The following is a 15,791-nucleotide window of genomic DNA, read 5'->3' on the forward strand; positions in this document are numbered from 1 at the left end:
ATTCCCCTCCAGGCCAGAGGGGATGACTTAACTATGACACCATGCAGGCAACAGAACATTTGATGTTCACACTTGTGGCTGCAGAGAACAGCATGTCTCCTGTTATGAATATATTGCTTTTCACTCTCCTAACTTGAATGACTCCTTTACTGCAGTGCTGTGATCATTTTGCCTATCCATCCTGCAGTCTCTGCAGCCATCCACAGGCTGTAAGGATCTTGCTAAAGAAGTGAAAGAGTGAGGATCCTGCATTGTTACCTTCTGCATCCCCATACTTGCCTTACTTGTGGTCACACCTCATCTTGAGTCATGCAGCACAGCCTGTTCATGCCAACTCTCAAGTGCCTATCTGTACTAATCCCATGTGTCTTGAGTGACAAATTCTAAAGTATTTAATCTAAGGGATTGTGTGACTGTCTCTTGGAACCGTGTCCAGTTACCTTTTCTACTTCCTGATGATCAAAGTTCTGACCCCAGCTCAATAATTCTTTGAGCAGCGGATAATGACCACAAATGTAGTTTCCATGGATCTCAATGGTTTCTATCAGCTCTCATTATCCAGCTGTGAGCAGTCAATGCCCTGCCGTGCCAGTCTTAAAATATTTATTTAGTTCTGTCACTATCATTGTTATCTCACCCTTGGAATATTAGTAATCATGGGGAAATAAATTCCATAATTATAAGTTCACAGTATATTCTGATAGGAAATATTTACTGATATTTTAAGAGTATAGTTACTGCTTAAAAACAGTAAAAGAATCCTCATGTCTAACATTGTATTGTACATTCTTTAGGATTTGGGCATGGACTATTACATCATAGGAGAATCATTTGAAACCTCTGTTCCTTGGGACCGGTAAATTATTCTCAAACTATTCTCAAACAGTTCCTAAAGAAAAATCTTTTATTCTGCTGTAACATTTATTGCTTGATGAAATAGGAAATATTCATTATAATGTTTCTGTAATTTTGTCCAAAGAACAAAATTCATTTTTAAAATGTGCAGTATCACTGGATTTTTCAGTAATATATACCATTTGGGAGGTCCAAATGTGCACTCCTGTATTGGTTGTGATGGTGACTGGAATTATCATTTTATAGTCTGGTAGTTTGCATTCCTTTTAGGTAGAGAGGAACAATATGTGTAGCTCAGATTGAAAAACAATACATGTCTTTGTTGTTCTTTTATTACAGTGCTGGGAGTAATTAAGGTCCTTGGTGTCTATCCCTGTCATATAGCCACTGCATGTAGGTTCTTCATTACCATGACTTAAGCATCCTTTGGTATGACAAGCTCGGAGTTGGAAGAGATATTACGAACTTTTGATCGCCGTGAGGCTCAAGTGAAGCATTAATTCAATGCAATTAGGTTTCAACTCATTGTCTATTGCTATGCAATCAGAATTTTAAAGTGAGCCCATTTTTCAGAATTAGATGCTGTTAGATCTTTACCGCACCCCCACCCTCCCCCAGAGAATGATGCTATACCAAGCAGAAAATGAGCTTTTCTGAATTGTTATTGGCAATAGTGTTTCAACCAGTAAACTGTAAATGGCTTAGTTCTCTAAACATCAGTTGTAGGACCATGTCTGGAAACCCAGCTATTCAATTCAGTTTCCAGGGATTGGTCAAGTTTTTTTTTTCCAATCGATAGATGCTAATGCAAAATTTCTACTTACCATAATTTTTGCAAAACACGTTTGAAAAATGTTAACTTTCATGTTCTGCATTTCTCACTCCTACCACTTTTGATTTCCCAGTTTTAACTAGTGTTGCCAGAATACATTTTATTTTGCGCAGTGTATCTTTTTTTCTTTTTAGACCTGTTTTTGTAGAAATGTTATAAATTTCAATCTGGTTCAGTTACTAACTTTAAAATTAAAATTTAAAACTTAATTACATCTTCACATCCTACTATACCAGAACACTGGCCTCAATCTTGATAAATATAAGAGTAGGAGTTTGGCGTGTGTCCTCTTGGGTCTTCTCTGTCATTCAGTAAGTTAATGGCTGATCTGATCTTGGCTTTGGCTCCATATTCCTGCCTGTTCCCTGTAACCCTTGATAGACTTCCCAATTAGAACAAAAAGCTGTCTATCTTGGCCTTGAATATACTTTTCATCTGTTGTTCTTGGGATGCAGACACTGCTGTCACTTATTTTCCATCCCATATTGTCACTGATTCAACCACCATAACTGTGGGAGTAGAGAAATTCATCCTCTTTTGTCTTAAATGGGTGAGCTATTGTTCTGAAACTGTTCCTGCATTTTAAATTCCTCCATGATGGGAAATATACTCTAAGGCATCTGCCTTACAATCTAGCTCAGAATCATATGTATTTCAACAAGATCACCTCTCGGTCATCTAAATTCTCAGAGTATAGGCCCAACCTGTTTAACCTTTCCTCACTGGACAGTTCTTTCATCTCAGGAATTAATCTAGTGTACCTTCTCTGAACTGCCTTCAATCCAAGTCTATTAATTAAGGAAACCAAAATCCTACGCTGTATTCTAGGAATGGACTTAACCAGCACCAATTCTAACAAGACTTCCTTACTTTTATACCACATTCATTTTGCAATTAACACCAATGTTGCATTTGTTTCCTAGCTACCTGCTCTACTTTCATGCCACTGTTTCATATTTGAAGGCATCCAAAATGCTCTATGCTGCGGCATTCTGTAGTCTCTCTCCATTTAAGCAATATTATCCTTTTACCAAAATCGATAACCTTGCATTTCCCCACATAACACTCCATCTGCCAGATTTTTACCCACTCAACCTGTCTATATCTCTTTGCAAACTTTTGCTTCCTCCTTGCATCTTGCATCCCCACTCACCTTTGTGCTGTCAGCACATTTGACTACAATGCACTTGGTCCCACCATCCAAGTTATAAATATAAATTGTGAATAGTTGAGACACCAGCATTGATCCCTGTGGCACCCTGGTGGTTACAGCTTTGCCAACCTGTAAATGACCCACTTATCCTGATGATTTTCTGTTGGTTAGCCCGTTCCTTTTCCACACCAATGTTTCCCACATTGCCATGCCAATCTGTGTATGAACTAGTATATCATAGATATTTAGTATCAGTCAACCAGTTAATGCATACAGTCAAACAGTAATGAACAGATGCAGCACAATCCTGAATTATGTGACTACAAAAGAAGTGTACGTGGAATAATTTGATTTTTTATATTAAAAAATCATGTACCATTATCTTTACTCTTGTAATTTTAAAAGAAAATTAATTCAGAAAGATGTTTTTTTAAAATGACACTTTACCAGCATACATTAAGCAGATAATATTTTCACTTGTAAATAATTTCAGTATTTTATCCTGAATGTGTATTTTTAGGGTACTTGACCTCTGCAGGAATGTCAAGGAGAAACTAGTAAGAGAATGTAAAGAAAAAGGTGTTCAGTTTCCCCCTCTCGCTACGTGCAGGTAAGTTCTTTTAATCTGGCTCTGAGTGTTCCATTCTTCTGATTCATCATTCCAGGGGATCCAGGACTACTGTTGTTTCTCATTCCCTCCCGCACTGTCCAGTGAATGCACCATCTGTCCTTTGTGGGGAATAGCTGTTTGGTCTTATGTTTTCCCATTTGACCTCACTGAACAAGAAACAATGAAATGCATCATTTTAGAATGTATTTTCCAAATTGTTATCAGTGGCCATTAAATAAGGTCTATATACATGTTGAGCACAATAATTGTTGGCAATGTTTATCAGGCTAGATTCTGAATGGACATTCATTATAATATAATTTATCTTTTCCTTGCATTAATCTATTTTAGGAATAAGTAAACATTTGAAGCTTTTTAAGCCATGCAAAAAACATAAGGATGTTTAATTCACAATTATAAAATAAAGTCAACATCAGTAAATCTCTGTGTCTGTGGAAGTTTAATACCAAGTGGAAAACAGCATTGTTGGCTGGTGCCCTACTCGTTTGCTTTCTTCACCTCCAAGGCAACTGTTAATTTTGTTTTATTCCTCTTCCTCTGGAGGTAACTGGAGAAAGTCATTATTTGAGTTCCATTTCCACTATCCTACCCTTTGTCATTATAAATCTGCGTCTGAGCAGCACCTGCTGTAAGGTAAAAGCAACCTTACTGCAACATTTTTTTTAAAGCAGCAACAAGACCCTTTACTGCTAACCTGAATATCCTGTCCTATATAAACATTTTTTTCTGAGTGCAGGAAAAAACACAAACATTGGAAATGTATAGGTTACTGAACACTTAAAATGGTAATGACTTTTTGGTCATAAATTGTCTCTTTTTAGAGATGACAACAGCTTCTGTTTTGAGCATTTTCTGTTTTTTTTTTAAATTTACTTTTCCCCCCCTTTTTAATTTCCTTCCACTTTTCTCCCTGTCTGACTACCCACCCTATCTATACCTCGCATAATTTTATAAACTTCTATCAGGTTGCCCCTCAGTCTCTGACACTCCAGAGAAAACATTCTAAGTTGTCCAACCTCTCCTTTATAGGTAATGCACTCCAATACAGGCAACAGCCTGGCAAACTTTTTATGCACCCCTTCCAAAGCCTCCACGTCCTTCCTAGAGGGTGGTGACCAGAACTGCACAAAATATTCCAAATGTGGCCAAACTAAAGTTTTATACAGCTTCAACCTAACCTCATACTCAATCCCATATGCTGCCTTTACTGCTCTGTCCATTTGTGTTGCCATTTTCAGGGAGCTATGGATTTGCACCCCAAGATCCCTCTGTGTACCAGTTCTCCTAAGGGTCCTACCATTTACTGTATTACTGTGCTACCTCTTGCATTTGACTTCTCAAAGTGCCTTTGTCCAGATTAAACTCCATCTGCAATTCTTCTACCCAAATTTCCACCTGACCTATATCCTGCTGTATATTTGACAACCTTCTCACTATCTACAACTCCACTAATTTTCATGTCATCTGCAAACTTATATCAGGCCATCACATTTCATCAATATATATTGCAAACAATAGAGCACTGATACCTGTGGGATGCCACTGGTCAGAAAACCAATCCTCTACCACTGTTCTCGGTCTTCTATGGCCAACCCAATTTTGAATCCAATTCACCTACTCACTATGGATCCTATGTGACTTAATCATCTGGGCCAGCTGACCATGAGGGACCATGTCAAATTCTTTACTAAAGTCAATATAGACAACATCCACTGTCCTACGCTCATCAATCATCTGTTACTTCAAAAAAAAAAGCTGAATCAAACCTATGAGACAGGACCTCCCCTGCACAAAGCCATGCTGACTATCCCCAATAAGTCCATGCTTTTCCAAATGTGAGTAAGTCTTAGTCCTAAGAATCTTCAATTATTTCCCTACCACTTAATGTAAGGCTCAGCAGCCTGTTATTTCATGGTTTGTCCCTGTTGTCGTACTCAAAGGAGCAACATTGTCTGTTCTCCAGTTTTCTTAACCTTTCCCCTGGCTAAAGAGGAAACAATCTCTGATAAGGTCCCAGCAAACTCCTTGCTTCCCTCAGTATTCTGGGATAGCTCCTTTGGGCCCTGGGGACTTGTCCATCTTAATGTTTTTCCAAGACACGATGCCAACATGCCCTTCCCTAATCTCACCATCCATGTCCTTCTCCATGCTCGCCCACTTCCTCTGGCTCTACGTATAATTCCCCTCTTTTGTTCTTGAGTGGACTTGCCTTTTCCCTAGCTCCTAAAATATATGTAAAATGCCTATGTTTATAAATTTTAATACACAACCCCTCTTCATTGTTAGCCAAAGAGACCTATTCACTATATACAGTACCTACACTCTGGAGTTCCTCTCGCTAAATGTTTTGCTCTGCTAAGTGGACTTCCCAGAACTATTGGCTAAACGCAAGATTTCAACAATGTGCATGTTAAAAATATTAATTGCAACAATGACAAAAAGATTGCCAAGCAAATTATTTGTGTGATTATCCAACATAATCTTGTTTTCTTTTACAGAGTCACCCAAACCTATGATGCTGGAGCTTGTGTCTATTTCTATTTTGCTTTTAACTACAGAGGTATAAGCGACCCCATAGCTGTATTTGAGCAAATTGAGGTAATGTTGTCCAAGAACTCTACCACCACCTCCAACATCTCCACCCCTTCCCAACAGCCCTTTCTCATTCTGGACTCCTTCAGTCTGAGTTTTTATTTAAAAACTGTTCAACAACAGTTACATTATATTGGTTGTAAACATTGTTTTCCTTGTGGACTGAGAATGTAGTCAGTCCAGGTCTCTCTCTTTCTGAACTTCTCACTGAAACGCATCTTATCCTGCATGACCTTTAGAGCCAATATTGGGTTTGGCAGGCTACAAAGTCAGATTTTTGTTTTTGTTAATTCAGTGGACCAAATTATGCTGGCTGTGGCTGACAGAGTTAAAGGAAACCACTGTCATTCAGCCATTCCCCTACATATAAATTTGGGACTTAGTGATGTTCTCTATAGAGATTGAAGAGGATACAATTAAAAAATACTTTTTAGTTATGTTTTGAATGTTCTCTTTCCTAAACTTTCTTAATTTGCATTCTTAATAGTTTTGAACTATTTCTGATGATCAGGGATATTTTTAAAACTGTGAAGTAGCCCATAGGCTTTGATGCAAGGCACCATCCCCAACTTTGCCTCTATCAAGGAAGCCACAGTGTCCTGATGGCAGGGCTGTAGGACTACACTACCTGATGCCTCATGCATATGGAGACCAAGCTGTGTGCAAAGGGTCAGTGAGGTCAGTCCTCTATCTCCGTAACTGCAGGTGGGTGGGGACCGCAACTTGTTGGCTGAATCCACGACAGTTTGGCTCAAAATCTAATTGTTGGGCCAACCCTGAGCCCTGAAAACAATCTCAGCCAATGTTTAACTGAAACTACACATCCAGTGAAATATTCTGCCATCCTGTTTCGGATGGAGCAAGGAACAACCTCTGCAATGTTCCTCTTCCTGAAAGAAAAATTGCAACTCTGCATTGTATTGAAATAAATGAGTAGAACAAGTTTTGCTAGTGCACTACCAGAAAAATGGCCTAAAGGCTCACTTGCTTCTCCACAAATGTTGCTCTGCAGTCTATAGTGGAGTAATGGTGAACACTTCTGCTGAAGACAGAACAGCATCAGGATTTATTTGGCAGTTCATATCAAATTTGGATATATTTTGGAAAATATTTTATCTTTGAAATATCTTGGTGAACTAGTTGGGTTTAAAACAGCCTCAATAGAGTTTGAAACAAAAACTGGAGATACAAAGGCTAATTTCAGTGATTAAATAGAATCCTCCCCAAGGGTATCCCAGCCTAGAGTTTGTACATTATACCACATTTGACATTGGAAATGCTTGACATTAGGATCAATTGGCAAGTATCATACATTGGCTTGGTCATCGGTTGCAGATATCAAAAACATGGTGTTTATAACATTCAGAAACTATTGAACTATTCAAGCTATTAAAGATATTAAAATAATGCAGACTGTACAAAATTATTTTAATTAATTTAAGTATTTTTAATGTAATAAATTCCAAAAGTACTAATGCCTGGCCTGGGTCCTCTCAGCTGTTTCTGATACCAAAATCAATGGAAATTGCTTCCTGTAGCAAGGCCAATCTTCTGTGAGCTGTTCCAGTGGATGTCCCCCATTAGAAATGCGGAATCTTCAAGTTCCCTTGCTCCCGGATTTCATGATGAAAAAGACCGAGGAACAATTTTGGGGCTTAAGCATTTGCACAGTGATCTTGTGACTTACACTGGATAATCCTTGTAGTTAACGCAGGATCTGGGGCAATCACCACTGTATTGCCATTATGTGTCAAATTGGGCCTTTGATTATTCTGACATATAAATTGCTAGGCCCAGAAGTTGAGCAATTGCAGGATCAGCTGAATTTTTCATGAATTCCATAAATCATTTTGGGCATTATATAATCTTTGGTTCAAATTAACTCCAAGATATTTTCCTTGCCCTTGCATATTCTCATTCTATGAAAGTAAAAACAAAGGCCAACCCAATAGTGTACACTGTTCAGTATTTTTGTTTTAGGATATTAAATTTTTTTAGATGTCCAAGAACACCTAGATGTTAATAGAAAATATTAGGGATCACATTATTTGCCATAATTAAAGTGTGCAATAAAAGCTAGTGGAATAATTGAGAACAAATGGTGTGGATTATGTTGCTGAATGTATTTAACTAAAGGCTGCAATTATTTGTATTGAATCAGGCTTCAGCCAGAGAGGAAATACTTGAGAATGGAGGAAGTCTTTCTCACCATCACGGAGGTGAGTGCATCTTTTCATCTTGCCTTATTTTCTGTTTTTCTTTCCAAATTTGTGCTATAATTGCTTACCTCCAGTTCTCAGTGTGAACATAAACAGTGGTTTAGAGTCTACATTTTCAAACGGCAAATTAATTTATTCACCCTCTCCATAAAGTTGAAGCTAATTGTAGTTACCTTAGGCCAATTGAGTTGGGCAAATTCAGGGATCATATTTGAATGCGTTGCTCAATGTAACATTTCAGCAGGCATTTATAGCAAATACAATCTTAAATCTATTATTTTGCAACTTTTTTCATCCTTGAAATGGAGAGAACAAGCTTAGGGACAATCCAGAAGTTCTAAAATGAATGTGTGGTCTTTGGATTTATTGGAATCAGAGATGGAGTTTCCTCTAGACTGGAGAATCCATGGTTGCTTTGTAGAGCAGTGGAATCAGAATCAAAGCATATTGAACCTAACCTTAGAGGGTGAGTGAAACATATATGAAGGATTTAGCATGAATAGATGTGATTGGTGGTGCTGGGTACAGGTGAATGAAGTTATTGCTATTGTTAAGGTTGAAGATCTTTGAAATGACAAACTTTAGTCCACGTAGTGTATTTAAGTTGCAGCCAGGTTTTTGTAGATGTCAATATATTTAGATGTTATTGTAGCTTTTAATAGTGTGCTGCTCAAACAAATAGTTCATGTATTTAGCAACATAAAATGTAAGATAGAAGTGGTTCAGGAATGGATTGAAAAATCAACCACAGGTGTGGGCCATTTATTAACCCTTTGAGCTTGATCTGGTATTGATATTGGTTTATTATTGTCACTTGTACCGAGGTACAGTGAAAAGCTTGTCTTACAAACCGATTGTACAGGTCAATTCATTACACAGTGCAGTTACATTGAGTTAGTACAAAGTGCATTGATGTACTACAGGTAAAAAACAATAACAGTATAGATTAAAGTGTCACAGCTACAGAGAGTGCAGTGCAATAAGGTGCAAGGTCACAACAAGGTAGATCGTGAAGTCATAGTCCATCTCATTGTATAAGGGAACTGTTCAATAGTCTTATCACAGTGGGGTAGAAGCTGTCCTTAAGTCTGGTGATACGTGCCCTCAGGGTCCTGTATCTTCTACCAGATGGAAGAGGAGAGAGAGAATGTCCCGGGTGGGTGGGGTCTTTGATTATGCTGGCTGCTTCACCAAGACAACGACAGGTAAAGACAGAGTCCAAGGAGGGGAGGCTGGTGTCCGTGATGCGCTGGGCTGTGTCCACAACCCTCTGCAGCTTCTTTCGGTCTTGGGCAGAGCAGTTGCCGTACCAAGCCGTGATACATCCAGATAGGATGCTTTCTATGGTGCATCGGTAAAAGTTGGTGAGAGTCGAGACAAACCAAATTTCTTCAGCCTCTTGAGGAAGTAGAGGCGCTGGTGAGCTTTCTTGGCCATGGCATCTACATGGTTTGACCAGGACAGGTTGTTGGTGATGTTCACTCCCAGGAACTTGAAGCTGTCAACCCTCTCGACCTCAGCACCATTGATGTAGACAGGTGCATGTACACTGCCCCCTTTCCTGAAGTCAATGACCAGCTCTTTTGTTTTGTTGACATTGAGGGAAAGGTTGTTGTCGTGACACCATTCCACTAAGCTCTCTATCTCCTTCCTGTACTCCGACTTGTCGCTGTTTGAGATACGGCCTACAACAGTGGTATCTGAAAACTTGTAGATGGAGTTAGAGCAGAATCTGGCCACACAGTCGTGAGTGTATAGGGAGTAGCGTAGAGGGCTGAGGATGCAGCCTTGTGGGGCACCAGTGTTGAGAATAATCATGCTGGAGGTATTGCTGCCTATCCTCACTGATTGCAGTCTGTTAGAAAGTCAAGGATACAGTCACAGAGGGAGGTGTTGAGTCCTAGGTCTTGGAGTTTGGTGACAAGCTTGCTTGGAATTATTGTATTGAAGGCAGAGCTGTAGTCAATAAACAATAGTCTAATGTATGTGTCTTTACTGTCCAGATGCTCCAAAGCTGAATGTAGGGCCAGGGAGATGGCATCCGCTGTCGACCTGATTCGCCAGTAGGTGAATTGCAGTGGGTCCAGGTTGTCTGGGAGGCTGGAGTTGATGCGTGCCATGACCAACCTCTCAAAGCACTTCATGATGGTAGATGTCAGAGCCAGTGGTCGGTAGTCATTGAGGCATGTTACCTTGCTTTTCTTTGGTACTGGGATGATAGTGGCCTTCTTAAAACAGGAGGGAACCTGAGATTGAAGCAGGGAGAGGTTGAAAATGTCCACAAATACTTCTGCCAGCTCATCAGCGCAAGATCTGAGTATGCGGCCCGGGACACCATCTGGGCCAGGTGCTTTCCTCGTGTTCACTCTCCGGAAGACTGATCTTACGTCCTCCACTGTGATCACAGGTTCAGCTGCGTTGGTGGCTGTCAGGGTGGATGGTGACAATCCACTTCCCTTTTGTTCAAAACGTGCATAGAATGTGTTAAGTTCATCAGGAAGGGATGCGCTGTTGTTAGCTATGCAGCCCGACTTTGTCTTGTAGCCTGTTATGGCATGTAAGCCCTGCCATAACTGGCGGCTGGTCAGGGACTCTCTTTTGAGTTGGTATTGCCTCTTGGCATCCCTGATAGCTTTCCGAAGGTCATACCTCGATTTCTTATACAGATCAGGATCACCAGATTTGTGTGCAGCAGCTGCTCTGTGAAATCATGGCTAAAGCATGACCCAACACCATATAAGCATGTTTACTCTATTCCTTTATAACTTTGGTTAATTTAAATCTATCAGTCTGATTTTTAAACAGTAACTGTAGACGTAGTTGTCATTTGAAGACTACTTGCGTCTTACTAGCCTTTGCATGTAGAAATATTCACAAAACGCTCTTGGAGGTTTCTTCTAATTTTAGATTCCTCCTGGTCCAAGATCAATAGAAGCAGTTTTCAGTTTTTGTCCATCAGTTCCTCTTAAAATTCTTGACCAGATCTTTCCTTAACATATTAAATTCTGGAATGCAACTCAGTTTGTATAATCTTTCAGCCTAATTTATTCCTTGACATTTAGTCATTCAAGTATCATTCTGGTAAATCTGGATTACAGTTGCTAAAAGGCTAAAGTATCCTCCTTTATATGGTGCCTAGAACCAGTGTGGCCAAAGTTTTACACATCTGCCCATAACTTCTACTCCCTTGTATTCTATTTCTTTGGAGATATAGGTCATTTGCTTGTTGCTTTTAGTATCAGTCCATGATAATTATTATAATCTTTGTACTTGGGCTTTCTTGGGACATCGTTTCTAGTCTTCACCATTTACAATTAATACTCTTCTATACATTTTAGATGTTAAGGTGACAACACATTTGCCCACATTGAAATTCATTTGCCAGACTTTTGACCTTTTATTTGATCCACAAATTGCTTATTAGTACATCATCAGTTGCATCCTCCCAGTGCCATCTGTCCATGAGTCACTTTCCTAACCGGATCAATAATTTGCCCTCAATTCCATCATCAAGAAACTTTTGTCAAATGCTATATGTTTCCAGCATTCAGCTTCAGCTGACAGTCAGCCATGATGGACTTTATCAAATGCCTTCCATAAGTCTATATATAAATAAGATCCAAACCTTTTCAAGAACAGAACAGTCAATTAGGCTAGTTAAGCATAGCCTATCCTTCACACAACTCTCTGAAAAGGATAAAAGTTTGTCTTAATATCCTTAATTATAGACTTTTTAAAAAAAATCCTGATGAGTTAGGCTAACTATTGTGTAATTCTCTGGTTTGCTGCCCCTCACATTTCTTAAATAGCTGTGTAACTGGGTAGATTTTGCAATTTCAAGGGTGTGGTACTAAATCACAAGAACTTTAGAAGGTTAGGGCTTCTCCATTGTTCCAAACTACTTTGTTTAATATGCTTGGATTTACAACCATCTGTTCGTATTGAATCTCTTGTACAAACATGAGAAACAGGCTCTCAAGCCTGCTCTACCACTTAATAATATGATGACTGACGAAACTGTAACCTCAACTTTGCACTCTTGCCACCCCTACTAACCTTTCGCCCCTTATCAATTACCTGCCTCTGCTTTAAATATGCAAAGACATTGCTTCCACTGCCCATCAATGAAGAGAGCTCAAAGACTCATGACATTCAGATTAAAAAAAAGTGCCTCATCGACAGTGACCACGAGATCTAGATTCTTCAGAAAAACTAAGCATTTCTCCACATCCATCCTTTCAAAACCCCTTAGGATCTAGGTGTTTCAACCAAGACAGTTCTCGATCTACTGCAGCAGATACAAACTTTCCTGTTCAACCTAAGACAATTTTCCTATTCCAGGTATTACTCATGTAATATTAATTTTCTGAAGTGTTCCCAATGCATTAACATCCTTTAAATAAGGAGATGAATACTCTATGCAGTAGTCCAGATATGGTCTCACCAGTGCCCTCTATAACCAAAGCATAACCTCCCTACTTTTGTATTCAATTATCCTTGTACAAACAGTTACATTAGGTTTCTTCATTACTTGTGTGTATGCTTTTGCAAATCATACACTTAGGCATCCAAATCCCTCTGCATCTCAGAGCTTAGCAGTCTCTCGCCACGTGAACATATGTTTGTCCACATCTTACAGTGTTCTGTGCTGCTGCAAAAAAGCTTATTTTCATAGCATATATATCCTATCTCTGCGCAGTACCAGGTCTGGTCTCACCTGTCTGGTTCTAGGACATGTTGGAAAACACATTATGTACTCTTCACCTTTGCTACTTTTACCCATCTAAATTTTTGACACAATGCAAACTAAAATCCCCCACGATTTCTGCTGATCGTTTCTGGCAAGTTCTCATTATTTCTTCCTTTCTACTAAACTCACTGTATTGATAGAGGACTGGCATACCATTGCCACCAATAACTTCTTGTCTTAATTATTTCTCATCTCCACCCAAGCCACTTTTATGTCCAGGTATCCTGAACTTGGGTCATTTCTCCTTTTGCACTGGCAGTCCAGATGAAGGGTTTCGGCCCAAAACGTTGATTGTCCATTTCCCTCCAGAGATGCTGCCTGACCTGCCGAGTTCCTCTAGCAGCTAATTATTCATTATGTCACCTGTTGCATTATTTTCATTGACAATATCACTAATAATCAGTCTTCAAGGAACTTGTATGGTCCAGACTACCCCTTTTTCCCAATATAATTGTAAAAAGCTTCTGTATTGATTTTGATAACTCTTGCAGGTTTCTTTCCAGGGCAGCACAGAGTCGGAGTTCATTTCTGACCTCGGGTGCTGTCTGTATGGAGTTTGCACATTCCCTGTGACTGTGTGGGTCTCCGGGTGCTCTGATTTCCTCACGCGTCTCAAAGGTGTGTGCGTTGATAGGTTAATTGGTCTCTGTAAATTGCCCCTAGTGTGTAGATGACTGGTAGAATGTAGGGGGTCATTGAGAATTTGGGAAGAGTGAAAAATGGGAATAATGAAGAATTGGTGTAATTGGATTTGGCTGCGTGGCTCAGTGGGCTGGAGGGAAGGTTTCTGTGCTGTTATCTCTTTATGCCGCTGACTTTTGGTAATACTTACTGTCTGTTCATTGTCACTTTTGTGTCTTTAATTTTATGATGACCCTTTTTTGTCATCCATGGTGCCTTATTGGCAAGCACAGTTTACCTTCTAGGATTTTAAAAATATTTGCTCTGCATCACATTAGGTTCCTTTTATTTTGAATATCCTCCCACTGCAGTTATAAGGAGAGATTGGATAGGCTGGGTTTATTCTCGCTGGAATGTAGGAGGCTGAGGGGGAGACCTTACAGGGTTACAAAATTGAGGGGGCATAAATAGAATCGTTCTCCCAGGGCAGGAGAGTCTAAACCTAGGATGCACTGGTTTAGGGTGAGGGGGGAGAAATTTAAAGGAAATGTGAGGGGTAAGTTTTTCCACACACAGGATGATGAGTATTTACAATGAGCTGCCAGAGGAGGTAGGTAGTAGTATTTAGGCAGATACTTTTAGAACATTTCTCCATTGAAACCAATTTTTACTACATGCTGGTCTAATATCTGCATTTTTGCATTCTGTCACATCCCAACTGCTATCTGATGGCCTTTTCAGTACTCCCACTAATGCTTTAGATCTTTTTCTACATCTTAATTTTCCAATGGTTTATAATGTCTGCATTCCTAGGGTTGTACGCTGTGTCACCATTGAAGTGATTTCATCCTTAACCACTAAATCTGCCCCTTCACTTCCACCATTTTCCTTACGTACCCACTCGATATTTGAATCCCTAGTTCTGACCATTTTGAATCCCTATCTAATTACTGCTTACTATATTTTGCACCTCCAAATTGAATTTGAGCAGCAGTTCATTTTATTTGCTCCTTGTAGTCAATATGTTTGTGTAAATAATGATCATTTGGGCCTCTTATTCCATTTTATCCTTCTGTGCCAGTTTTATTGGACGTTTCTTATCTTAGGCCCTGGTTTAATTTGTATCTTTCGTTTTATTTCACCTATAATTTTTTGACCGTTGCCCTTTTTTGTTGAACAATGCAGTTCATTTGTGTTCAATACTGACCCCACAACTGGAATTCAGGCTATGATGAAAGGTTGTATACCTGAAGTGTTGTCTTTGATTCTCTTTCCACAAATGCTGCCAGACCTGCTAAGTATTTCTCGCATTGTGCCTTTATTTCAGATTTCCAACATCTGCCATAATTTTGCATTTCCACTGACTAATTTGTAGGTGGAGCTGCCTTGACATAGTGTTGAACTACTGGTGGATATAATGTGGTAAATTCTCTGCCAAGATCTGTAATGGATCTTTTGGTTGAAAGGCTCATAAATGGACAGTTCCTGGATGGAGTCCAACAGGGCAGTGGAGTAGTTCCACAAATGTTCCAGCTCTCAGGCATTCTTGAAGTAAAATAAATGTAAATTCTGCATTTATTGTTGGCCGAAACCATTCAGGAAATTGCCTTTAGGGATGTTGTTTTCATTTCTTTTAGTCAGTTAAATCTGGAAGAATCCAACTCATTGATTGTGCTTGGGATGGAACTTTTTGTTTACAGCATTTTTAATGAAAGAAAATGTTATTTTACAGATGGCACTGAATTTTGGAAATAATGTTTGAGTCATGGAGGCAGACTAATATGGGTTGACTGGAAAGTTGGGCTAATGGTAATTTACATATAATTTGGGCAATCAGCAATTTTCTGGGACTGGGAAATCTATTGAGTTAAAACTCAATAGTTGGAGACTCTCAGAAATCACTTGAAGCAGAGTCTTGGGATACTGGCAGATGGCTCACTGAAACCAGCAGTGCAAGAAGGAAAGCTAATTAGTTCCTAGAGTGTGCAGCCTGCAGGGATCAGCACCAATCATTGATATGTTGGTACATTGTATAAAATGTTGGTTGCTTATTAGAGTGATGATACCCAGGGCCTAGACATAGCAGATTAAGGCATTTGAGATACTTGGAAGTTAAAGGGTAAGATTATTTTTTTTCA

General features: G+C 39.3%; 1 protein-coding gene across 1 annotated transcript in view; it reads left to right on the forward strand.

The window, feature by feature from the left end:
• Window positions 1–15,791, forward strand: part of agps (alkylglycerone phosphate synthase) — a 117,402-nt gene that overhangs the window by 90,847 nt on the left and 10,764 nt on the right. Inside the window, exons 16-19 of the mRNA XM_052024024.1 lie at window positions 795–856; window positions 3,361–3,450; window positions 5,970–6,069; window positions 8,225–8,282. Coding sequence (XP_051879984.1) covers window positions 795–856; window positions 3,361–3,450; window positions 5,970–6,069; window positions 8,225–8,282 — 310 coding nt within the window. The remainder of the gene's footprint in view (window positions 1–794; window positions 857–3,360; window positions 3,451–5,969; window positions 6,070–8,224; window positions 8,283–15,791) is intronic.

Source organism: Pristis pectinata, chromosome 1 (genome assembly GCF_009764475.1).
Source record: "Pristis pectinata isolate sPriPec2 chromosome 1, sPriPec2.1.pri, whole genome shotgun sequence".
NCBI lineage: Eukaryota > Metazoa > Chordata > Chondrichthyes > Rhinopristiformes > Pristidae > Pristis > Pristis pectinata.